The sequence below is a fragment of the Lissotriton vulgaris genome, chromosome 3_1, assembly GCF_964263255.1.
Source record: "Lissotriton vulgaris chromosome 3_1, aLisVul1.2, whole genome shotgun sequence".
Lineage (NCBI taxonomy): Eukaryota > Metazoa > Chordata > Amphibia > Caudata > Salamandridae > Lissotriton > Lissotriton vulgaris.
In genome coordinates, this window is record NC_141689.1 from 813,800,720 (window position 1) to 813,827,699 (window position 26,980).

At 42.7% G+C, this 26,980-nt stretch overlaps 1 protein-coding gene across 1 annotated transcript in view; it reads right to left on the reverse strand.

The window, feature by feature from the left end:
* SYK (spleen associated tyrosine kinase) overlaps window positions 1-26,980 on the reverse strand; it is a 281,314-nt gene that overhangs the window by 28,197 nt on the left and 226,137 nt on the right. The window contains exons 11-12 of the mRNA XM_086963566.1: window positions 21,730-21,939; window positions 7,883-8,072 (exon numbers count right to left, since the gene is read on the reverse strand). Of these exons, the coding sequence (XP_086819692.1) occupies window positions 7,883-8,072; window positions 21,730-21,939 (400 nt within the window). The remainder of the gene's footprint in view (window positions 1-7,882; window positions 8,073-21,729; window positions 21,940-26,980) is intronic.

The window sequence follows — 26,980 nt, forward strand, 5'->3', positions numbered from 1 at the left end:
ACTCTTTTGACATGATGGATGGTGCCTATTATGTTTGAGGGGAGAGGCCTATGTATGGAAAGCCATTGCATTGCTTTGTTCCTCAGTTCCTCCCGTGTTTCTTCCCTGTTAGCAGCAACTTTTGGCACCCCAATCATGACTATTGTATAAGGGTTGGCCTGTGGTGGCAGGTTAATATGTGTTAGCGGACATGTTGTAATAGGTCTGGGGGGCTGTATTCCTGTGTCTTTGAGTTGAGTGTTTCCTTTGGGAGGGGCCATACGACTTTTATCCTCAGATATAACTACGTTGGTACTAGGTAGGTGACCCTCTGCAGCCCACTCGCTATCATCCTCATCTGTTTGGGTGTTAGGTGTGTTAAGAATAGGTGTATTTGGGATCACAGTGGGGGTAGGAGCTAATTGAGAATTTGGTGTTTGAACAGTGATGGGTAGGCTCTGAAGTTGTGGATGGTTTGGCTTTCCTATATTCTTTGATGTGTTATCTACTTTTTTCACTGTTTTTGAATTTTTTACATTTAGGGTTGATGAAGATGGAACAAAGGTTGTGGGCCACTCCACTCTTGGAGACAGACCGACTGAGGCTGCAAGCAAAATATCCAGGATTCGACAAATGGGATTTGATTGGTTTGTCTAAGGTTGGTGATTTATGGGCAAGGGGGAGGATTGTCCCCTTCAGTGACCTCCAAAGGGACTATGACCTAGGTGAGGGGAAAACTTTTCGGTACCTTCAGGCTCACAGCGTAATACAGAGGGCAGTCCCCAGAGGTACTGACCTCCCGGCCTCCTCGCCCCTGGAGGACAGGCTCTTGGATGACTATATGAAGGAGAAGGCAATATCACTGACTTACAGGAAGATACTAAACAACACACCTGATAAACTGGAGAAAATACGCTCAAAATGGGCAGAGGGTGTAGGGGATATGAGTGATGAAGAGTGGCAGGAGGCATTGGTGTCCCCCCGGGATGTGGCGATCCATTCTCGATTTAAGTTAATACAACTAAAGATTTATATAGAGCGCATCACACCATTATAGCATTAGTTAAAATGGCAACCCTAAGCTCACAATTGTGCCCTAGGGGTTGTGGTCAGGTTGGAACGTTTATACACCAATGGTGGGTATGTCCAGTTCTTAAGATATACTGGGGGAAAATAACAGCAAAAATGCTAACAATATGTGGATAGGAAGTAAAGCTCTCGACCCTATGGTGCCTCTTCAACATATGGGATGCAACCGACCTTACAGTGAGGGAGATAACCTGGGTCTCTCTTGGGTGTGTGGTTGCTAAGCGTAACATTGCAAGGAACTGGAGGGGAGTTACAGGGCCTAGATTACGAGATTGGGAAACAGACATGGATTGGTGCCTGAAGGCAGAGAGAGTGGTTTGTGAAGGAAGGGGATGCCCACAAAAATGTTCCAAGATCTGGGGGGCATGGAATAAAAGTAGAGGGACGATATTTATGCCGTTCAAAGGCCCTTCCCCTCAGGGGCGAGAATAGGTTGGAAAAGGGCGTTTGAAATGCGGCTGAGAATGAAAGGAATGCCACAATGGATATCGGTCCCATGTAACGATATATTCGAAACTGTAAACGTGCACTGTGTTTGATTGACGGCAAATGTTAATGTACGGTAATTATTATTCAATAAAAATAATTAAAAAACGGAATGGACCAATGCCAAGTGCTTAATTTGGGACAGTGGTTTTCTGTAATCGACACCATCACTAAATTGTCAACACCTCCACTTATGACAGTCTGCCACATGATGGCGCTCTGTCTAATTTAGAAATGAGCACCAACAGTTTTTTATTAATTCCACATACATTGAAAAGGACTAATACCTGCCCCTAAAACCATTCTTTCAGCGTTAGTACCCTGAAAATGTCTGAATTGATACACTTGTAGGAGTGTGATGGTTAGTAGTTGTGTTGGTACTGTCATTGGCATCGCTGGCAGGCGCAGTGGGTGGTGCAAGCTGCAGTGGCCTCCTGAGGAGGGCCCTAGCACTTATGTTTTTAGCAATTAAACACTGACAGTACCACAACATCCACAAGACGAAATAATGAAAGGCATTTAGTTGTCAAGATTCTCCCAGTTGGCTATTATTGTTGAGGTCTCTACAACTTGATATTAGGTTTGAAACTAAGCTACAGTATAACACAGTAATCATATGGAATAATATTAATGTTTTGTTAGATTTCCTAACAAATCCAGAAGGCCCTCGTATGATGTAGATCTGAGATACAAGAATTTTTTGTGCAGTAAGAGGTTGTGGTCTAACACAAGTGTCAACTGGCAATGTTATCCTTTTAGATAGTACTACAGAGCACTCATCAGACTTCAGAGCAATCGCAGGTCTTTCTGATTTACTACAGGTTTCCTTTTCCACCCTCTGCACAAAATATGATAGGTGTCAGACTAGGGGTTATATTGTCGCTCAAAGGGCTATGATTGATTTGCCGTTTATTCTAGTTTTTTTGCAATAGTGCACTGAATGCACAAGAACTAACTAAACCAACAGCATGAAGTGTCCTTGGTGACCAAAACAACATCAGTGTTGTTTTGATCAGCAGGTATCACGTAAACGTTCTGTTTGATATAGGCATGCTGTTCTATGAGGCTACCAAACATTCTTTAGGGGACAAGTTAAGTCTGGTTCAAAGCAATCACATGCTGATAAGGGGATGACATTCAACCGTGCTCAAACTCTGGAGGTACTAGTAATCAGCAAATAGCCAAGCATGGTCATGATTTTCAGTGTCAAGGAGAGCCCACAGGACCATGACACACACTGAAACTGTACATTCTGAATATTTGTGCACATCAAAGGCATGATCCCAGTGGTGTTAGACTTCTTAAATCATTACAATCAATGTATTCTTCCTGAATGGAACACTCCATGATAATAGGCCACTGAAAAACACAAACTTTTCAGCCCAATGAAAGGCAGTATTGCACTAAACGTTTATCTCAGTAGAGTTCTTCAGCAAGGTCAATTCATTTAAAATTATTGAATGCTCATGAAGCGATTATGTGGCTCAAATATACATCTTATGCATCAGCCCCTAAAACATCAGACGCATAGGACAATTGGTAAAGCAACTGATTACAACCTATTAAAGTGTCTGAAATGCTCAGAGATCATCTTGGGCAGTCTCACAATATGGCTAACTGTGATAGGGGAAGGGGAGTATATTAAGCATCTTCTAGAAGAGGGGTTTTTGCAACAAACAACTTGTTAATCTATATGATCAGATCTTAGAACGTTCATGCTATCACTAAGGCCCAGTACATCTTTTAACGTAGCTACACGCAGTGGTTCTGTCAATGAAATATGGAACATGCAACAATTAAAACAGCAGAAAAGAGAGCTAAACATATCTCTAAGACTTATCAAGAAGTCTCCAATTAATGCAAGATCTCTTAGGAATATATATATCTAGCAAGTTTGGGTGGATAAGAGAACACACATGGAAGCTTGGTGGCTGAAATAACTCAAATATGTTGCATATGAATCCCAAGGAAATTCTGGCAATTTATGCATAATCTTAATCCCTAGCGTATAAAAGATCCTGGTAACTCAATTATTGGTGAAAACTGGTATGCCGGTGCCCACATCAATACACTAAATATGGATAACGAAGGAGATAGGTTTTCCCCATGTATGTTGACTCATGGGGCATTACATTTCAACCTTGGTTCACTTAAATATAGCATAACAAGCTCAAGATAAGACAGAGCACCAAGGCTCAATGGCTTCCCCACTGCTCATTTCCAATCTAACGTTGATTTCTGTCTCCTGCCCTCCTCGTCCTCTATAGCTTTGTGTTTAAAATTCAGTCCCCTCATCATGGTGAAGTTCTATTCTGCACCCGATATATAAAAAGATGATCCAGGGCTGGGCACAAATTACAGACTGATTGCCTTATTGGATGTAGAGGCTAAATGTTATGCAAAAGTTTTACTAAAAGGTTTAGAAGTCCGGCCTGCAGCAATACATTTAATACCAATAATTCAAATTGGGTTCAGGGGAGAACAGCAACATGATAGAAAGCATCTGCTCGGACGCCGAGCATTTGACACATTCTGAAAGCAAAGCCTGCTTCACTTTACTTTGCTCACTGGCACCTACACAACAACCTGGAGGCACCAAAGATCAAACCACATCTTGCGGTGCTCAATGCAAAATTACCTCCATCTGTCATAACTGGGCCATTGGCATTCCCAGGGAAATTGGGCACATGGCACTGTACAAAATGCACACTGCTTAAACACCTATTCCATCATCCAAGCTCTATTTGCCAAGCAAAAATATGGTTGGAATGTCACCTCTAGCTGCCAGCATTGAAACTTATGTCTCCGTTTTTAGTCTTTCCATGCGACATGCTTTGCTAAAAATAACACCCTTAGAAAGTACATTTGGTGTGTCCTTATAGCATCTATATAATACACTATAAACCTGGGAAATTTTATTTAAAAAGTAGCTTTTCCATCTTGCAACTAGAAGAGTTAAGGTACAGAGAAATCCCTACCCCATTTTTCAAACAAATAGTTGGGAAACGTGTAAAAGCCCTCTTATTCGTTAAGGACATGGAGACAATGTCAAGCAGGGAACATCAGACTTGCCAACTCACACAGTGCCACCGTGTGCCATACAAATTTTGGCTCCCTTCAAACGATCACCCGGTGAGGAGCTGAAATCACACGGTGGCAGACAATGCGAGCTGGGAACTGGCTTTTCAGCTCATCTTTCCAGGTGGTTAGCAGCTGATGTCCATTAAGGGATTGTGCTGAGATTGTGATTTATTCATATTTGTTTTCAATGTTCTCCCTTAATGGAGTTTAGGCAAGCATGGCTGTCATATAAAGGCCTTTCAAAGCAACGTCGCCTGTGTAATTTCACATTAGAATCCCTGCTGCATATTGTTTAAATTTGCTCTGTGCTCCTACCTGAGACACAAAGATGGCTACGCCTGCTCTTCAAAAAAGGGATGGCACCAGGTAATAGATGCACTTAAATGTGCATTGAGGGAAGACTATCTCCAAATAATGGCTCGTTTTGTAAAATTCATGGAGAAAGCCCTCTACCTCCTAAAATGTGAAATGTCATCAACCTCTTCTTCAGTATAAAAAATACAAAATATTCAACACCACCATGACAACCCCAAGCGTGCTTCTCCTTTGAGACCCATGTCTCCATGCTACATCCTGAAATCATCATCCTTCAATCGCCTGCTTCTAAAAGACCTTGCTTTCATCATCAAGTAGCTCAAAGCAAAATTATATTGAAATGATGTCCTACTCTCATCTTTCATCAAATCTCCCCCCAGGAAATGCTATCTCTTCCCTACATACCGTCAACTTTGTTTAATCAAATAAGGATTCTGCCCAAAACTTTCAAGACAGACCACATCGTCTCACTTCTGAGGAAACCAGCAAAAGACACTGACGACCCCAACTAACCACTAGATCATCAAGACGGATGATGCCCCACCAATAATCGGGGCATCACTCAACTACCTTTCATCGGCAAGATCATCGAGAAAGTAATTTATGCCCAACTCCAAAATGACATCACCACCAACCATCACCTTCATTACTACCAAGCTCACTTTAGATCATGCTGCAGCACAGAGCCTGCTGTGTAATACAAATCATGATGTCCTTCTGATCACACATAAAGTTGACCCTGGACTCTTAATATTGTTCAACCACTCAGTAGCTTGAAAGGGATTTAGTGGCAATGTCCAGCACTGGCCCACTTTTTTCCTAGCCAACAAAACCTAGTTCCTTCAGATGGGTAGCTTCAAGTCCAAGAAGATCCCTATCATCTGTGCAGTCAACTAAGCTTCAACCTTGTCCCCTGTTGTCTTCAATTTCTACATGGAACTGCTTGGGAATCTTCCCACCCGTAACACTACCAATATGCTGGTGACACGCAACTCTAATTGAAAGTCTCATCTGTGCCTGATGTCCAACACTTCAAACACAGCCTGCACTTTATCCAAAGCTGGATGTCCATCATCTCCGTAATGCTGAAAGTACACACACGGCAAATTCCTTCACTATTTATGCACCCAGGATGTAGAAAGACCTACCTTTAGCCATCATGACAAGCCCAACTCTTCCCAAGATAGGAAGGAGCTACAAACACACTTCTCCATTACAGTAGGGCAAACTAAAATTCTACCTCCATTCTCAAAACCCAGCTACCCCTCCAATCACTCATTGACTCTATCTTGGTCTTTGACCCTGCAGAGAGCTCTGCTACCTTTAGCTAGTTTCACATTAGACGAATACCACATACATACAGATAGACATTCAAACATACATTCTTGTTATCACTAACAAACGATGGAACAGGTGCACACCAAATCAAGAGGGAATTGAAGACTCACCCACAGAAGTAGTCCTTCTGTGTCTCTAGTACATCCAAAGTAAGCTCATAGGTCTTGGGAAGGCTCTCTTGTTTAGCTTGCCCACCATCTATCCCTCAGCTAGATGGGTCATAGTCCTGTCTCTCCCAGTCAAAGCAGCTCCTACACACACCAGGCAGATAGCTTCACATCTACATGGTTAGGCAAAAAATGAAGCCTTCTCTTCTGCCTTTAAACTTAATCCCAGCCATGGGTAAAGCAGAGACATGGTTACCTGCCTCATGCATGTTGTTCTCTGAGCTGGTGCTGCAGAGTTTCTTTCCATATAAATAAGTACAAACTACAGCTTAATTTCTCCCAACGCTACTTAGAACTGTGTTCATTTGTGTAAGGCTAGGGCTCTATCACTAGGAGTGACATCATTGAATCCAAAGTCCCCAGTCAACCAGAACTGAATTATCCTTGCAGGTAATTTCCTGGTCTTCTTGCAGTCATGGAGTGGCAAATTTAGAACTGCATATTTAAAAACGAAATAATTAAGCCAAATTCTTAAATGTGAGTAGAATTGAAATACTTGTTTTAAAAATATTAACAGATATACAGTACGTTATATGGAATGATGTAAAGACTAATTAATTTTAAATGTATGAAATTTATGATAGATTTTATGTAAGATATGAGGTTTTAAGAGTCTGCATTTATGGATTTAAATGTATAAGGAGTCACTAGTCCAAATAAACTTTTGTTTTGACTGACTGACATAATTGGATAAGCACTGGGAGAAAACAGACCAGACATCCAAGGTAGGTACAGACAACGCTGAGCAGATTAGACTCAGCATCTAAACCAGTTTAAGCAGGCCATTGTTGCAGTGCAGGTCACTGCCCTGAATGTAGATTGCAGTCTAGAAACCAGTCATGGGTGAGATAACTATGTGGTTATGAAGTGCCGGATGCAGGAACAGCCTTGACTTTAACAGGGAGCCTAGTTATGTTCAACATGTGATGTAACCTTCTTGATGAGAGGACACCACATATACAGCACATAGTTTCTATGCATAACAACATAGTGGATGGCTAGGTAGCACTTTCTTCCATCATTAAGTGCTTCCACAGGTGCTGCCCAGATTTTGAATTGACCAAACCCACATGGAGAAAATGCTTTAGGCCTATAGATATGGAGAGCTAACCCATCATCAGAAAGAGGCAGTCAGTAGTAATAAGGCTCCGGGCTGGGGCGGTAGCATTCACTAGGACTATCACTTTAAACTGGAACATTTACTAGGGCTAAAAAAACAACAAAATAATACTGACAGGAGTCTGCATAAAGGAATTTAAAGTATTGAACGCTGGCCAAACAATAGTAAATTAGTCCCCTGAAACGATACCAAATGACCATGGACATTTAATGATTATAATCACACCTGTTTTAAAAAGATGAACAATTTAAGAGTATAAAGGTTAAACGTGATGAAATTGAAGATACATTTAAAACTGGTATCTTACTTTATAATAATTTTCATCGCTGCCAAGGGCTTTTGATAGCCCAAAGTCACTTATTTTGGCATAGTGCTGGCTTACGAGCAACACGTTTCTGGCAGCTAAATCTCTGTGTACGAAGTTATGTTCTTCTAAGTACTTCATTCCCATGGATACTTGATGAACCAGTTCTGTTAAGTTCCTGCAATCCACGTCCCTGCAAGATGACACAGAAGCCATTAGAAACCAGGTTGATCATTCACATCTCTAACATGGTAGACTGTCCCAATTATAAAATGACAGAGATTTTTCATTTTAATGACGTTTGTTAAAGCATTGAAAATGTTGCATCAGCTGTATTTCATGAGTAGGTAATGGTTATCTGCATTTAAAGTGATTTGGAAGGAAATATGATTCATACCCAGCTCACAATTCTCACCAAAATATGGAGTATAGTAGTGTTTATCTCCCGCTTATTCATTTGTATACTTACATATGCAATTATAGAAAAAAGCTGTGTCTTCAATTTAGGTGAGAAAATACAGAAAGATTCCAACTAAATGTATACAACAAAAATATTTTTGTACGCTTTAAGATCTGCAAGTTCACCTAAACTGCTGATATTCGATGTGGGCTAGAGGTTACAAGTCTGCATCAAACAAGGTCCACTCAGCTGCCCCTCCTTCTGAGGTGGGACATTGAGTACCATTCCATTTGGTAATATTAGCACTTATTAATTACTGTGCCTAGAATTTCCAAGAAGTTACTATTATAACAAGCTACCCTAACCTGGGAAAAGAGGGATGAGTCCTACCGCCCTACCAATGGCGAAAATTGCGGTAATCATTTTAGGCTCCAATATGGAGCCCGATTCCTTGCCAATGGATGGCCAACCTGGTAGCAATTTGTCACCAGATTCATAGGAGAAGTTAGAGTCAAAGCAGATTGCAAGAAAGTGAAGGCGGACTCCTGCAGCCGGATTTGTGAAGGTGTCATCACTGCCAGATCTGCTAGTGGCATGCACCCAACAGAGACAATATCTCAGTGGTAGAAACTCCCTTGAGAGGCAAGCCTTGTAGCCTGGTTGGCTGCGAGTACCGAGACCAGCTAATGTGTTAATAGTAGAGACCACAAGGGAATAAATTCTTGCGTGATGGGGCTAAAACGGGGCTTTGGTAGTGAAGAATGGCACCTAGGAGGAGAATGTTGGTGGGGTATCTAGCCAGGAAAGAAAGGGATGCTTGAAGGACCATTTGAGACCATGTGCCTGTAAACCTCCCACCTCAGAGAATAGACAGCAGATGCTCCAGGTGAGCTAATGGCACAGATAGAAACTGAGGTGAGTTGGACATTTCTCTGCCATGCGTGAAAGGAGCAAACAGTGGCAAAGTAACTTTGACAGTCTGAGACCATCTAATATCAGGTCTACCTATTTGAAAGACAGATAAAGGTGCTGCAAGGAAGAATGTTTAAATTTTGATTGGAGATGTAAACAAGGATATGTTGCTTCTCAATCGGTAGTGGATGCTGAAGTGAAGCTTACTACAGGTGAGAGAACACTCCTAAAATTACGTACTGAAATGTTGGCGAAAACTGCAAATATAGAGGGCAGTGAGGGTAGTAGAGGATAAAATAGAGTTATAGGCCAATAGACTGATGGCAGCAGAGAGAGACAGCAAGGTTTGATTGTTAGGAAAATGCAGTAGATGGAAAGCCAGATGGAAGAAACATCCACAGCAATATGCGATCTGGAACATGTCAAGCCTTAAATAATTAAAGGCATGTTCCTGCTAAATATCAAAATTGAGCACCTAGACTACTTATGGGGAGGAACCCAACTGACATTGGTGGGAGTCCCAAGGCAGACACGAGATGAAGAATGAGTAATGAATAAAATACTTTTTGCACAGCTTGAAACCGTTTTAGAACTCCGCAACCGTGGGGGGTGGAAAAGTAATTATTTTCACCCTGATTACCCTTATTATAAGATTGATATTGGTAGTAGCTGACTCTGACTTTGCCCTGGGCTCTGCTTACCAGACTCAGGGCCGGTGCTCTGATTATAAGGTATATTGAAATTTGGTTTAATTACAATTGGTACTGACAGTTTAGCTGTAAGTCTCTAGTATATAATAGGGCATGTAGGTTTAGAGTCACAGTAGGCTTAATGCATTTCAGGCTGCCTGTTCATTCAAATGATATGCAAATTCGACTTTGGAATTAAAGGTGGTTCCAAAGTCTCAAACTACCTTACTTTTACATATGTTGCCCCTAAGGGCTCTTGTAGGTGCCTCAGGGGTAGGGTGCTTTGTAACTGTAAGCAGGACATTATAAAATGTGTTTTATATGCCCTGGTGAGGGAAAACTGCCAATTTAGTTTTCCCCATTGTAGCCAATGGCTCCATAGGCTAACATGGGAATACTTTGTTAAAGTAGAACTATTTAAAGAAAGGAGCTCAAAATATACTTCAAAGCATCAAAGTGATAGTTAGAATAAATCCAACACATTGCCACTGTTAGATTTATTATGACTAGCACAGAAATGAAGTAATAGAACTTTCTTTTCTGTATACCAAAATCCAGCCTTGCAGCAGCCCTGCTCTGATTGGCCAGCCTCTGCCAGGTTGAACCAAGCTGTCTTTAATGAGGTGTGAAGTGGTCTGACTAGAGACAAAGGATTCCCTGTGGGAGGAGAACTGCAAATTGCAGAGCAAAAGGCAGGATGGAGGTGGAGTAGACAAACTGGTCTTCAAAGAGGGAATGGCAGTTTAAGGCAGCACAGGCTCACTCCCACATCCTGCACTCCAGACAGACAGGAGCCCCAGTAGTTATATCAGTGAAAAGGCTGGAAGGGGTGTGTTAGGGAAATTTAGCACACCAGTGGATTGGCTAAGCTAGATCAAACCGTCCAGGAGAGAGTTTTTCCATTTTGGATTTTGGAAGAATAGTGCTTTCTGGGTCAAGAATATGGCACACTTTGGAGGAAGTGCTCCTACACCAGGGTGGCACCCTGCATCAATTAATCAATAAATCAAACAGCATTTGTGAAGTGCAGCACTGCCACCCCTAGAGGTACCTGGGCTCTGTGTGTCCATCAGTGAGCCAGGTCTTGAGTCTCTTTCTGAAGTCTAAGAGCGAGGAGGCTGTATGGAGTTGGAGAGGAAGGTCATTTCAGATCTTGCATGTAATGTAGAAGGAGCAGCCACCGCTGTGGCTGCAACAGATGTGGGGGGTGTGTGCTAGGGAGAGTGAAGAGGAGAGCAGGTGTCTCGTGGGTTTGTGGAAGTTCAGTCGATGGTTGATGTAGGTAGGTCCTAGGTCGTGGAAGGCTTTGTAGGCATGTGCAAGGATTCTGAGCTGGCATCTTTTCTGGATGTGGAGCCAGCTGAGGTCTTTCAGGTGGGGGGCGGTGTGGGTTCATTTGTAGAGGTCCAGGATGAGTCTGGCTTAAGCATTCTGTATGGTCTGGAGTCTCCTGAGGAGCTAGATGTAGATGCCGGCGTAGAGGGCATTGCCGTATTCAAGGTGGCTGGTGAGGAGGGCCTGAGTGATGGTATTTCTGGTGTTGGTTGGGAACTATCCGAATATTCTGCGTAGCATGCAAAGTGTTTAGAAGCAGGAGCAGGCAACTGCATTTATTTGTCAGTTCATGGTCAGTTGGCTGTCGAGGTGGATGATGAGGTTGTGCGCATGGCCCGTCAGTGTGGGTCTAGGGCCAAGTTCTGCGGGCTGCTGGGTGTGGTCCATCGCAGAGGTGTGTTTCCTGAAGATTAGTACTTTAGTTTTGTTGGAGTTGAGTTGGAGGCAGGTGTCTCTCATCCATTTAGCTACATATGTCATGGCATTACAGAAGTTGATGTTAGCATTGGAGGGTTCCTCGGTGAGCGAGAGGATCAGTTGGGTGTCATCTGCATAGGAGATTATGTTGAGTTTGTGGGATCTAATGACTTCTGCGAGGGGGTGATGTAGATATTGAACCGGGTGGGGCAGAGGGATGATCCTAGTGGTACCCCACATATGATGTATTTGGCTGCAGAGGTGAAGGGAGGCAGTCAGATGCACTGTGTGCATCCTATAAAGGAGGCAATCAACTTGAGGGCATCTTGCTGTATGCCTATGTTGTAGAGTCTGTGGATAAGGGTGTTGAGGAAGACAGTATAGGACGCCGCTGAGAGGTCGAGGAGGATCAGGGCCACTGTTTCTTTGTGCTCGAGGAGTGTTCTGATTGTCGTCAGTGTCGGATTGCGTATTGTGGTTGGCGCGGAATCCTGATTGTGAGGTGTCTAGTAGGTGATTATGTTCCAGAAATTCAGTGAGCTTCTTGTTGATAGGTTTCTCAAGTACTTTGGCTGGGTAGGGGAGCAGAGAGATTGGACGATCATTTTTGAGATCGCTGGGCTGAGCCGAGGCTTTCTTTAGGAGGGGTCTGATGACTGCTTGTTTCCATTGGTCTGGGGTGCCCCCTTGCTTGATGCCCAGGAACTCTGAATAAATGTGGACAAATTGCCCAGCAACAGAGATTCCCTGTCTGAAACAACAAGAAGAAGGACTGCCCTGTTGGAACCCTGATATGCAATCAAAGGATTGCACTATGAAGGGTGCACCTGGCTCCACAAGGATTAAGGAGTGGACCTTCTGAAAGAAACAGGTTAACAGAGCTCCACCTGCACCATCTCCACCATGAAGTCCAGTGTACTTTTAAGGAGATGTCCAGGTGCATTCTGGGAAACGTAATACAAACATCCCAAGGACCATCTCAAAGCTTTTAGATCCTTGGATTTGTGTTGTGGATACTATGGAATTGCAAAAGATCCTTCTAAAAGGAGACCCAGAAGTTTGGAGAATTTTTGTTAAAAATCTCCATAAGATGACCGACCCATCGACAAGAGTCAAGCTGCCGTCGTCAAACCACGACCCGGCCTGGATTTCAGGTTCGACCCTCTGAAAGCCGTGGAGCTCAAGACTTCGAGGATTTCATTGAGGCCTCGCACTGAACCCGGCCTGATGAGGAGCCTCACTTGACGTCAAGAGAAAAAGCACAAGAAAAACAACTAAATAAGAAGGTAAAATATGGATCGAGGCCTCTTGCTTTGTATATCTGACCACGGCTCCATTGTGGTTGGCCTCAAACTTTGACTTTGTCCCAGTCAAGTGCGACCAGATGTCCCAAAGTAGCGAGTTGGGCTTTTAAGCACCAGAAAGGGTTTATGCTTTGAAAATTCATATTTCCGCTACCCTACATTGGATGATTGTTATTTTGGTGTTTATTTGTTCATAAAAATATAACCTATTTTTATAAATGGGTGTTGGATTTTTATTGTGTATTGTGTTTTACTTATTTAACATATTAGTGTTTTTTAAATGTGTTACACACCTGTCTCTTAAGTTAAGCCTGCATGCTCGTTGCCAACTACCAAGGGTTGAGAAAGGGAATAATTAATTAAGACGTTGACTGAACCTTTTATTTTGTTTGTCAACACATACTAGTGGTAGGTTCCTACTAATAAACCACTTTCAACGGAGCATCACAGGTGTTTGTAGTCTGCTATAGAAGACTTGGAGGTATGGTGATGATCATTCTGGCACAAGTGGTGATGACAGACAGGGTGCTAAGAGCTGCAATTAATGAAAGCCAGGGCGTTTCTGAACTCTGACAGGTTTATTTTTTTCTCTCATCTCAGTACAAGACATTAACATGGAAGATAACACTCGTGAAAATGGAGAATGAGTTAATAGTAAGGGGCATTATTAACTCAGTTGGATACACAGTTGAGACTGGATTTTAGGGGCAAATAGCGTGTATTTATAGAGGTAGAATCAAGAAGGGACTTTTAGCCAACTGGTGGAACTCTGGAATGCAGTTTGAAAAGGGAAAGTAGGCTAATTGACTGTCTCGGGTCTGTATGTAGACTGAATGGAGTCTCGTGGACCTTGGAGCCTGCAAGTTGCTTATGCTGCCAGACCAAGGCAGGAGATTTTCTGCATACTGTTTGGGTTGTGGCGTTTTGGCTTCATCCTAGGGGGGTTTGTTTCAAAGTTTGGAAGGAGTGTTGGGTCTGACCTTGCCAAAGTCCCCGCAGTGTGCCCTGCTACACAACACAGAATGGGTGGATGGTAATAGATGCAAGCGGGCCTTGCTTTGGCTGGTCCTTGTCATTGCCAAAGGAGATATTGTGAGGGCTTGGAAGGACGCCTGGGACCCCTTTTTGGAGGCCTGGAAAGAGAGTCTGGATTGCAGAATGGGGTTAGAGCTGCCGATCTATATAGCCAAGGGATGCCCCAAGAAGTATTATGTAATATGGGAGGGGTGGGCAGACTTTCATGGGATTCACCTGGCCCCACATCAGATTGGTCCGTAGAGGAGGACATCAGAGCATTTGGAACCTGATCTGATTTCGGGAGGAGTAAGGGAGATGGCTGGGTGGCTGGGTAAAATTTGTACTATAAACATTGTGGGTTGCGACACTGCCGGATGGAGCTTTGGTTTTCAGTTTTTGTGGTTTTCCTGTATTGTGTATCACTATTTGGGGTTGTATGGCAGAGTTTCGGGCCCCACTGGTGCGACTGTGAGCGGCCTGTGTGGTGATGGAACCTGCCTGCTATGAGTTGCCATTATTGTATACTGATGTCAATGAACATTTTAATAAAAATGGTTCGAATAAGAAAAATCCTAGCTTTCAGGCACTATGCTTTGGCAGAAAAAGTCATTTGAAATGCCCAAAGTCGTTTTGTATTGTTTTCACACTATGTTTATTTGTGCTGCACTGCAGGAATTTAGTAATGCAAAAGTGTGTGTATGACTGTTTAAATGTCCATGGTCTAAGACAAGGTGGTATGAATGATGTGATTTTGCTACTGTAAACAAAGGATTTTTTCATAGGATGGATGCAAGGCTCAATTACACCTTAATATTCTATTTATGCTAGAATTTCTCTAAGTGGACATTTAGCTTCATGCTTAATTGGATACTGTGGATGCACTTGCGGGTTGGACTTCATCGGCATAACATTAGGATGAGACTTAATCCCAGCCTTTTTTATTGTGGTATAATGCCAGGTCTTGTGCAAGAGCCCACTCCATGATATATGCTTGTTTGGCAACTTCAGGAACAAGGCCAGAGAAGTACGATATTATATCTTCCTCGTGTGGGACTTTTCTAACAAACTTATGTAGCTAATCGACAGTCAAGAGAATGTCATAAGTGTTTGTTAAATTTCCCAAGAAAATTTCTTTCGTTGTAAATGGTATGTCACCATCAATTTGGATGTCCATAGGAGTCTGTCGAGATGGCTTTCCCCCTGATCCGGTGTTTCAACTTGAATAAATTAATTAGTTTCTCTAAAAACCAGAAACTCTTGACAATTCTGGTGAACTATTGTGACCTCTGCTGCGCTGTCTAGCAGTGTCATTGCCCATGATTTGCTCTGAAGTAGTATCATCAATATTTGTGGCATGTTTAGTGGAAATACCCAACACTTTCTTCTTTTTGAATTGGGTTTTTTTGTGTGAAAGTTTTTCTTCCTTTATTATGATGATGTCAGACAAGAGTTGCAGGTCCTTTCTTGGTTTCATATACTCTTCTTGTCTGCGTTCTGATCGTCCTCCTTTCTCTGAGCATTTGTCAGTCGAGTCCTGAAAGGGACAAGAAGGGCGTGTACCAGTATACTGATACCTAACAGGCTGTTTAAGTGACTCATGGTTACGCAGATTATAATGTTTGCCAGTGAACTCCAGCCCTGTATTCATTTTGAGTCTGTTTTATCACTTCAGGCAAAACAGTGATAGATGGTTTACCATGTGCTATGGTATATATTGCAGCTAAGACTGTGCCCCAGTTTGCACATTCATCCCTAGTGGTAAGCACATTGCGAGAATTTTAGGTTTGTCTTGGGGTCCCGTATATGGAACCACTGCTTCAAGCTGGTTTGTTTTTTTGTGCAATCCAGAACAGAATTGACTCCCATCTGGTGGAAACTTTACCTGCTTTGCTAGTTACTGGACTAACTGCAGGCACTGCTAAATGTGTCTGTGCTGCTGGAACGACCCTTGCTGGGTTTGCTATTAGTGTTTGCACAGCAGACTGTGTTACATTTCTGTACAGTCTAACTAGACCTGTGTAAGGAGCAAGGAGATCTGCAATATATAATGGTGTTAATATTAGGTATGGTGTATAGCTTGCTAGGACTTGGCCAGGTTGCGCCCTCATTGCTGAGGGGACCCAGTCTTATATTGCTTAGTAGATGTGGTAGGGCGCCTTGGAACCAATTATTATGTTCCTGAAATGTTAATGGTATTTTTAAATCTTCATCATCCCTATATTGGGCTGGTAATACAGCTGGAGTGTATGTGTAGAATGTTTTAATGGGTTCAAGCTTTAACAACCTTCAGACAGAAATAGGGGTTCCTTATTTAGCTGAGGAGCATTAATACCCAACACCACAAATGTGTCCATATAAGGTGAATAGGGGCTGTAGGCACATGTAAGAACTAGTCAGGAGACCCATTAAATATGTACCCAACCTAGAGCGCTGGTTGTGTCCAATAGGAACCTGAAAAAACATGGTTGAATTGGAGTGTGATCTTTGAAGAATTGTTGGAATGTTGAAAGATGTTAATGGTTGAAGTTATTTCTGAACGTTTTTAATAACCTAACCTGGGACAACATGCTCGATTAGTTTAACCATAATTTCCTTAGCTTTTCCATCTCTTATCACAAGTTTTCTAATAAATTCAATCAATTCTCTGATATTTCTTTGAGTGCTTATCATTGTAATGATCGACTTTCTAAAAAAGAATGCAAGTATTTGTAAAAATGTTGGTCTATCTTATATAGTCTCTGGTATTTTTAAAAATAGTGAGGTTGGGATTTTTTACATGATTTTAAATTATAATAATATTAACCATATGTTCCATTATTTTTTGTATGTATTGAATAGGTAAATTGATCAGTTAGTGTGCTGTAATCAATTTACATTTTTATTTTACATCAAAATATTTCAGATACTTTTGTAATCATTATTAAAATGTATTATGTTTCCCAATACTTTACCATATGGAGATCTCATTCCCAGTGGTGGACACCTCTGCCTATATGTTAAAAGTTACCAGTATTAACTTTACACTTGTAAATACTGTTCTATTAGGTTCCATCCCCTATTCTGAATCGGTGGAGACATGCAAGTCTGACCCTGTTAATAGATTTACACCTGAAACGCGTGAATAGCAAAAAAGTGTAAAGTTACTATGCGGTGCAGTAGTAAGTTTACATATTAGAAAATCTACATGCCTACATTTACCTTTGTCATTAAGGCCCTAAATGTATATTTTAAAGAGGGTATATGTTATGCTTAATTATATTTGTGCTTACTAACTGCTTTCACCAAACCAATGCCACCTCTAAGGAGGTGTGTCTGAAGAGGGGACTTTATAATGGGGGCTTGAGTTCATACAGTAGTGACTAGAGTTTATATTGTCAAATGCTCGTGTCATAGCCTTTGCTCTGGTGGAATGAGCCCTAAGACTCTTGGGAGGGCTGTTTGGACCATTACAATCAACTAATGATCTGCCGTGGATCCAACCAGTGTAGCCCCCCTTCCTCCTTAGAGGGATGTGGCGGAGAGAAGAACATGAGCAGTGTGATGTACTGTCTCACATGAAAGGGTAATACAAAAGGATGCACACGTCCTAAGTACCAACTTGTCAGGCAGCAATGTAATGGAAACCAGCTGGACTGACAACGCCTATAGCTTGCTGTCTCAACACACAAAAGTAATTGCAATGAGGAACGTGGTCTCCAGAGTTTTAAATCTCAGAGAACAGCTAAGAAGAGGCTTGAATGGAGCTAACGTGAAGTGTGTTGGAACTAAATTGAGATCCCACTATGGCACAATAAAGAGGACAGGGGAAATCACACAAAAGCCTATCAAGAAACTCATCACAATCTGTGATTTCAATAAAGAGGACTGATCTGGCAAAATGTTAAAGGCTGACAGGTAACGTTAACACTGCCCACAGCAAATCGTTGCTGTCCCAAAGACAATACGAACAAAAAGACATCAGACAACCTATTGCACAGGGCCAATCTGCTTCTCCTTTTACCAGGCTATGAACTTGGATAAACGACTAGAGTGTGAAAGTTCAACAAGCAGCCAAAATGACATCTAGCACTTCTGATGAAAAATTTAAATATCTTGGGCGGCTTCAGCTCTGCCTCCACCCACAGAGATGTTGGTTTCACAGGTTTGAGTGTAAAAACCTTCCCAGTTGTTGGTACAGCAGGGAATCCCACAGAAGATGCTGACGTCTCGGGTCGATCTGACAGTCAGATGTTTGGATCACCATATCGTGCCGGCCAAACTGGAGCTACTAGAATAAGCTACACTTAGTTCCATGTAACTTTCTTACAACCCGTTGAATTAGCGGGAGTGGTAGAAATGCATAAAGGTGGCGAGAATTCCAATGAAGGTTGGAGGCATCTCCTAGAAATCCATAAGGAGGCACTCTAGAGTGTAAAAGGTGGGAAACTGACTATTGTGAGGCAGTGAAGAGAACAACCAAGATCACACCTCATCAAGCAAGTTACCCTATGGCATCTCTGGGTGCACCTCTATTTAAACATTTGGGTACATAATTTATCATGGACTGAACTAATGTTCTAAGCAATAAAGAGTCAAATTTCATTTTAAACATGGCAATTGTTTTTTTAATGTACCTCTGCAGGGGCTCTACAAACTCATTATACTATTTGTTTTGTTAGAGTTGGCAGTGAAGAGCAGACTTATTTTCTTCCTAGTGATTTTGAGGCCTCACTATAGTGTTTCTGTTGTTCGTGTCTTATGTATGTAATTTACATTTGTGCATAAAAAAATGGAGTTCAAAATATGCCATTCCAAAGGCTATGTACCCATCCACCTACATGAAATAGTTCAGCAAGATTTTAAGCACTGTGCAGCTCAGCTCTGTTGAAACAGCCAGCCAGGTAAACACGACTGATAAGATCCAAAGTTCTTGACCTGTATGTTCAGATGCACAAACATAGGCTTTAATAGATAGTGATTGTCAAAGTTCTAAGCTGAAAAATACATTCCAGGAGAGAGAGAGAGACAGACCCTGTTTCTTCTCAGTTGTGTTTCTATAATTGTATGTCTGAGCAAAGAATTGTTTAGAGGTGCAGATTACAACCACATTGTGACAGGGCCATGGAAACTTTGTTTTGCACTTTGCGTGATTTCTAGGCTGCAATGAGCCTTGGGAAGACATATGGGTGGTTTCTCCACAAAAAGCAATAGCCCATGGTTTCCTCTATGGAGCATTGCCCAGTACAGGTAGATTATCAGGACAGTACTGAACTGTAATGGTATAACTGAATACCCAGAGAATGATCCCATCCTCACAGTATCCCTAGATGGTGGAGAGATAAACTGGAATGTTGGGGCTGTGGCAAATGACCCCTTTGGCAGTCATTCAAAGAACCCCTACACTGCAGGAGAAAGCAATAAAATATGATACATTTGGTGGAAATCAATGTCATTGGTTTGAATTATGTTTCACTTTTTACTCAAATGGGTGGTTTGTCAAACTGAACTGGGTTTCAGTAAAATAAGAAATGCATTTAACCTTAACCATTGTTTTACAACTTTTAGTACTGTAGATTCACATGATGTGCAAAAGCCTACAATCTAGTTGTTTTGGGTGCAGGCGTTGCAAGTTGCTTTTTTTTTTCAAATAAAAGGTTTCAAGGTGATTTGTGATACCTCCCCCGAAACCCACAATGCACCAGGAAACAATATTTCACCTTAAATTATTTTTTATCCCATCAGGTTTGGACGTCTCTACGAGTGCTCTGGCAACGTTGTCTGTGTGGAATGCGATGAGGACTACCCCATCCATGAGAAGAAAAGGCTTTCAAAAATTGGCAGCACTGAGGTAGGGTTGTTTGCTCCACCTCAAAAATTGTGTCAGGGAGTAATGCTAACTCCCTGCAAAGTAGCAGTCTCAGGGAGGGGTTTCCACTTCCCTCAAATTGGATACCTCAAGGAGTGATGTGGAATTCCCATACAATGGTGAGGAAACAGACCTCCACAATGGTAGCATCCATAGGCACAAGGCACCCACCATGAAACAAACAGTAGGTTTGGGGTTTTCCCCCAAAACAACAGACACACATACAATATATACTGAGATTTGTGCATTATATGTCAATTTTACATTATTTAATTTATATAATTCATATATAAATCCTTATATGTATAGATATGTGAATATAGGAGCTATATAAATTAAATAATGGCAAATTTGAAATAACATTTTAAGAAAAATAGTACTTCAATTAAAACTAATTAAAAACAAAGTAATTTGGAATAAAAACTAAATGAAACAATATATAAAATAACTATAAAGTAACAAAAAAGTAAAACTTAAATTCATTTCACATCAAACACATGTAAATGTATATCAATTAAAAAAAGTCCTACCTTCAATGATGCAAAATAAAAACACTCCCAATGTAAAACCACTCCTGTTGTAAAGACTCCTGATGTAGTTACCACAATGTAGGACAGAAGGACGTCCGGGGTACCGACGGATAGAGCGATGCTCCGTTTTACCTGCGCTGTGGCCAGGTGAGGTGGGGCTACATTCTCCTACCACATAGGAGAACCCCAGGTGATATTAAACAACATTTATTTTCACTTTTCTCACCTACATCTAGCAGTAGCATTCATGGTCCTGATGATGCAGTAGGAGACCTCTTGGCCCCGTTTAACTGCAGAAACATGTCGACCTAATATCTATCTTAGTAGTTATTTGTTTACACTACTACCTGCACTGTTTCTACAATTTGGGAGTGAGGAGGTGCTCATTAAAAAACTTTTTACCCCCTCTCTACCCAATTTTATGTAGTTTCACTTTAATCACTTATTATTTTCACTTTAGCACTGCTAGTCAGTTGCCACTTGACACCTATAAATACTACACTAACACTGGGACATCTAGGTAAGATTAGGCTGAGCCTGGCCAAATCTACCCAGGGTATGACAATCTACCTTCATGGTGAAGGCTCCCAGATGATGTAGGGTGGTACAGGTCGGTAATCTGATGGGAATATTTTCTTATAGAGAAAGTACCCTAGGTTTGATTTCACTGTTTTACATCAACAGTTGAGGTCACGTACTCACAGATACATAGATAGTAGTTTTCTTCTTGGCCCAAATGCAACAATATGTTGGTAGTTATATATGTATAGGGGCAGTAACAATGCCCGGTCGGTAAACATCCCCTAGTACCCCCCTCCCTCCTTTTTGTAGTTATGACAAATATTTGAAGACATCAGAGGCCAAAAGGTGTGTGATGTAAATTCCTCTACCCACGACATTTCATGAAACCACTCCAATGCACATTGAGAGATGAAAAATCAAATTATTCCTGCCAAAAAACAGACAGACTTTCTGTTTGATCGCAAAAACATTGAAGTCACACTGACAAGGGATGCCCAAGTAATAGAGCACCTAAATATGGTGACTTTTTGCATATGTGGTGTACTTCATGAACTGTATCACGTAACAAGTTTTGTTTTAGAGGTCATGGAATTTGTCAACCCTATTGGCTGACAGACATTATTTGAATGTATCGTGTTGGAGATGTCGGTAGAATCTTAATTTCTAAGCATTAAATTTAATTGACTGATTTTAGCACAATATAATGTTATTTTTTTCATTATGGCAATACCGCTGACTGCTAAAATCACTGAAAATTAAATATCGGTGACTTAAAGCTGTTTTTGTGATATGGTCAATACCGCCAACAAGTTCGATACCATCGATACAAAACTGATACTATTGATAAAATATTTAAACTACAATTAAAGTATGCCATACTTGTTTTTCTGCAGAAATTTATGGAGTGGACCCAGGTCTGCCAGCTCCATCACCAGCATTAGGCACTCGGCTTCGCACAGCCCTATGATCCGCACGATGTAGGGGTTGTCCAGTTGGTGCATCACGCTGGCCTCCCGCAGCATCTCCTCCTTAAGAGAAGGATCATTGTTCTCATTCTTAAGGATTTTGACTGCAACTGGCTTTTTGGACCTGGCAAGAACAAAATTAGAGCATGGGGTTGTCACTATATATGTGTTCCAGGTCAACAGTAATTTTTCTTTTTCACTTTACATCTGTCAAATGTACTGTAATGATAACTTTAAAGGAGAAATTCATGTTTATTAGTATTGAGCAGGAATAGCTTAAATATATCATTAACACTTTACTATGTGTATATTTAATGCCTGGAACATTATACAGAAAACACATCTAAAAGCATTATACAAGACGTTGTGAACAAAGATAACTACAGATCACCATTTCATATTGCCCTAACATGTAGCAAATGCAATCAGAAATTGATACTCTTAGTATATAAATATAGCATTCTTATATTAAACACATTTATGGAGTAACCCTACATGTGATGTACTAAAATGTTTATAGTTAAAGGAGACAACAGAACTGGAGGGAGATGTGCCACATCCAGTCTCTCTAGGGAACGAATGGAACACATATAATATTATTAGCCTAGGTAAAGAATTATGTTACGTATTTATAGAGCGCATAGCTCCTCCAGGGAGTGTCCCAGTGCAATGAAAGCCCACGTAATACAAGACAGAGTGCACCAACGCAGAATCCAGCCAAATCTACTGTTGAAAAAGCCATGTTTTTAGTTTCCTCCTGAAGGTAAGGAGATCCTGCACCTATCTGAGACCGAGGGGCAGGCTATTCCAAAGGCGTGAGGCCCACTTGAAAAGATCTGCTCCCTATCCGGGAGTGCAGGAACCTAGGGGTAGTGGTCAGAAACTGGACAGAAGACCTCAGGGTTTGTTGTGGTGTATAGTGCTGGAGCCTTTCCCCATGATATGGATCTTATGGAAGGCTTTAAAGACCAACACTAACACTTTAAAATGAATTCTCTTCCGAACCGGAAGACAGTGTAAGGAAGACAGAAGAGGGGTGGTTCCTGATCTCAGCCCTGCCAGGAGAATGGCTCCGGCCACCACATTCTGGGTTACCTGTAGGCGGCCAAGTAAATAATCAGGAAGGCCTAAGTACAGGGCATTTACATAGTCCAGTCTTGATACCACCAAGGCCTGGACTATAGTCTTCCTGTGAGAGACTGGAAGCAGGAGGAGAAAGTTCCTTAGCATTCTCAGTAACCCAAAACAGGTCCCAGCCGCTGATTGACTCTGAGCCTTCATAGAAATGGAATCGTCCAATTTATAACAATAATACCCCTGTATATAGAACAAATATTGTTTCTTGGTGCTTGGCAATATGTGTTAATTTCTATGCTACTCAATTGATCCTAAGGTCAACAAGAAGAAGAATGAAAGGTTGAGTAAACCCTGCACGATTCACAAATTAATTACATGTAGGTCTTTGCAGCGTGTTCATAGCCTACTAATCTTTCATACTCGGAGTAGGACCTATCACCCGCAGATTACACAAACACCACTGCACATACAGAGCACTGCAGCATACAAAGTAACCAATATTGCTGTCTCAATGCAGACACAGTGGCGGCTGGCATGGCTAGCGGGTGGGGAGTGGGGTGTTGCGGGGGGTGTCATGGGGAGACGCGGGGGAGGTTAAAGGGGGGCCGAGCTGGGGGGAATAAAAAAAAGAAACTAACCTTGCCACCTGGTCCCCCATCTCTGCTCCTGGTCTCCTGCCTCCGACTCCAGGAACAGGAAGCAGGCAGCCAGGCTCCCACTCCCTAAGCAAATAACAACACTGCAATGCAGAGTTGTGATTGATCTGTGTGTGGGGGGCAGAAATCTTACCGGCAGCGGAGTACCCAGTGTACAGGAGGGCGTGAGGGCAACGGCTGTGCTTCCAGCGCACTTTCCCAGCCGTGATGGCAACGGCCAGCGACTACATCTCCCGGCTGCCCCGGGACCACTGGCGCACTTGTGATGCTCCCGCCACGCCCGGAGGTGGTAGAAGAGCGTGGAGCGTTCTGTGGGAGCAGAAAACTTACCGTCAGCGGAGTACCCAGTGTCCAGGAGGCCGTGAGGGCAACGGCTGTGCTTCCAGCGCACTTTCCCAGCCGTGAGGGCAACGGCCAGCGACTACATCTCCCGGCTGCACCGGGACCACCAGCGCACTTGTGACGCTCCCGCTGCGCCCGGAGATGCTAGAAGAGCGCGGAACACCTCCAGCCCCGTGGGACGCGCGCGGGCGGGCGCCGGGCTAAGCCCGGGCAAAGGGCGGGCCGGGCAAAGGGCGGGCCGTCTCTGGCCGTCCGGGACCATTCAGGGCCACCCCCTTAACAACCAGAGCAAAAAATATAATTGTACCCTGCAGTGGTAAGTGGTGTGTTTTATTTCTGACATTTTTGGATGTTTGATGGGTTGTGTCATTAAGGGCAGAGACAGCGCCACTACCCCTGCACGCAAAATCACATCCATAGATACCATGTTGGAGCAGGCAATGAATTTGGTCAGCACAGAGATTGAGCTGACAGAGAGAAGGATGTCCATGGGCCCTACAAAACCCCAATGTGTAGCACAAACTGACACTATAAATATAAGCGATACACAGGCATTGACACATAGAGACACTGAACATTCGCCACAAACCCCCACTGTAGAGAATACGCTCGGTATGGAAGGGCTCGGCTCAATAGGAACAACTGCTGACCCTGAATTTGGGCGTAGTCCAATTGAATCAGTGACCAAAGCCAATCTGGACATAACCCCTAACCCAGAAGTATGTCTAACAAGAAAGAAGAGGAAGGTGGTGAAACCAGCCCGCCCTAAAAGGAAACAGCCCCCACGTTTGAACTCTCAACGTACAACTTTAAACACGTGGATTAAGGGTCCCATGGTCTCCGTAGACCCAATCCCTAGTAGCGACCCAATTGACTTAGTCGATGCGGATATTCAAAGTAATTCCACTCAGATGAATTTCACACAGACTGCCTTTCCTAACTTCACACTTGGGAACACTGCTATAGATATTATTGTTGACACATTGTACAATCGTGTTAAAGGGCTTGTGGATAAAAGTTTTGATAAGTTATAGAAGCGATTAGACTGCCTGGAATCCCTAACCACTAGGGTAACACCTATCTATCTAACCTAACTATCATCATACATCCTCAACTTTCCCTTTCAGGCATTCTTGTGTACAGACCCCCAGGGAGACTGTATGATTTCACATCTAGCCTGTTAGAAACCACTGCTCACCTAGCAATAAGGAAAAGCAGTTTCCTTGTGCTTGGTGATATGAATGTTCATTTTGACGACCCCCTCAACCCTGAGGCTAAGGACATTAGGTCTGTACTCCAGTCCCTTCAGCTTGACCTAATAAATCATGATCCAACTCACAGACTTGGTCACCTCCTGACCCTATCTTTGGGAATGGTTCCAGAGTGCAAGCCTCACCCCCAATTCCTGTACCCTGGTCTGATCACTCCATTATTCCATTCCATTTGCAGATATCTGAGTCTGACCCAAAAAATGACACGGACCACCGGTACCTGCGCCGGAAATGGAAAAGCTTCTCCCATGAGACTTTTAACAAATTGCTCGTAACTGGAGGTTCTCTAGAAGGCACTGACTGTGAAACAGCATACGGTCAGCTGCAGAATCGAATTTTAATGGCCCTAGACAAAACTGCTCCTATTCGCAGCATGAACAACTCCAAAAACGCCAGAAAATCCACCCCTTGGTACACTCCTGAACTCCAGGCAACCAAATCCGCTTGCAAAAAATTAGAACGCGAATGGCGCATCAACTTCTGCCCAGCTATCAAATCACAGTACAAAAAAGCGCAAAAGGAATATAATAAAAAAATCCGCACTTCCAAAGCCTTGCATTATAAAACGCGCATTGGGGAGGCAGAGAACTCCTCTAAAGAGCTTTTTAACATTTTTAAAGAAATTTCAGTGCTCACAAATGATAATGTGTCATGTAACAACTCGGTGGAAACCTGCAATAAAATTGCACAGTATTTCTCGGGGACAATCACCAACATCTATGCCAGCTTTTCTGACAACCTGACATCTGGCCATGATTTTATGGAAAGTGTAGATGTTGGTCCTACTGAGTCCTGCCTATAATGCTTCTCGGTTCCCCCTCCTGAAATGCTTATAAACATCTGTAAGAGCGTCAAATCGGGTTCCCCTCGTGACCCAGCCCCCCCAAAAGTACTTAGAGAAAGTTTACAAGTACTAGAACCCTACTTTAGGCACGTTATCCAACTATCCTTTTCATCAGCATGCCTACCGCTTGATTGGAAAAAGGCAATTGTACTGCCAATTAGAAAGAAACCTAATGTAAGTCAGGATATCTTGGAAAACTTGAGACCGATCTCTCTCCTGCCATACCTTGCGAAAGTGACCGAAAGAATTGCCAATAAACAACTCATGGCTCACTTAGAAGCCAATAAATCCCTGCATAGCTCCCAGTCTGGTTTCCGGACTAACTACTCCACGGAGACAGCCCTCCTGAGAGCGACTGAAACTCTACGGGCAGGAGCTGACGAGGGTCATACGATGGCACTCATTATGTTGGACCTCAGTGCTGCGTTTGACACTGTAGCACACTCCATCCTGCTACAGTGTCTAAACCAGGCTGGGGTCACCAAGGCTGCACTGGGATGGCTTAAAGCCTTCCTTGTAGATCGCAGCTTCCAGGTTCAGAGAGGAAATCTCCTCTCAGACAGCATTGCCCTAGAACAGGGGGTGCCTCAGGGCTCTGCCCTGAGCCCCACCCTGTTTAACCTTTATATGGCCCCGCTGGCGGATGTGGTCCAATCGTACGGCATAAAATTAGTATCCTACGCCGACGATACCCAACTCCTCATCTCCCTATCCCAAGCACCCACCTTAGCAGCCGCAAACTTTAAAACTTGCATGCAGGAGCTTGCAGGCTGGATGAACCAACACTGCCTGAAGCTCAATGGCTCTAAAACAGAGGTTCTTGTGATAGGGGGAAATACGGCTAGTTGGACTCAGGACTGGTGGCCTCCCTGTTTAGGTCCTCTACCTTCACCTTGCAAGGAAGCAAAGAACTTGGGCGTATGGGTCGATCCCAAGCTTTCCTTTGACAGCCACGTCCATAAGGTAGTAGGGAAA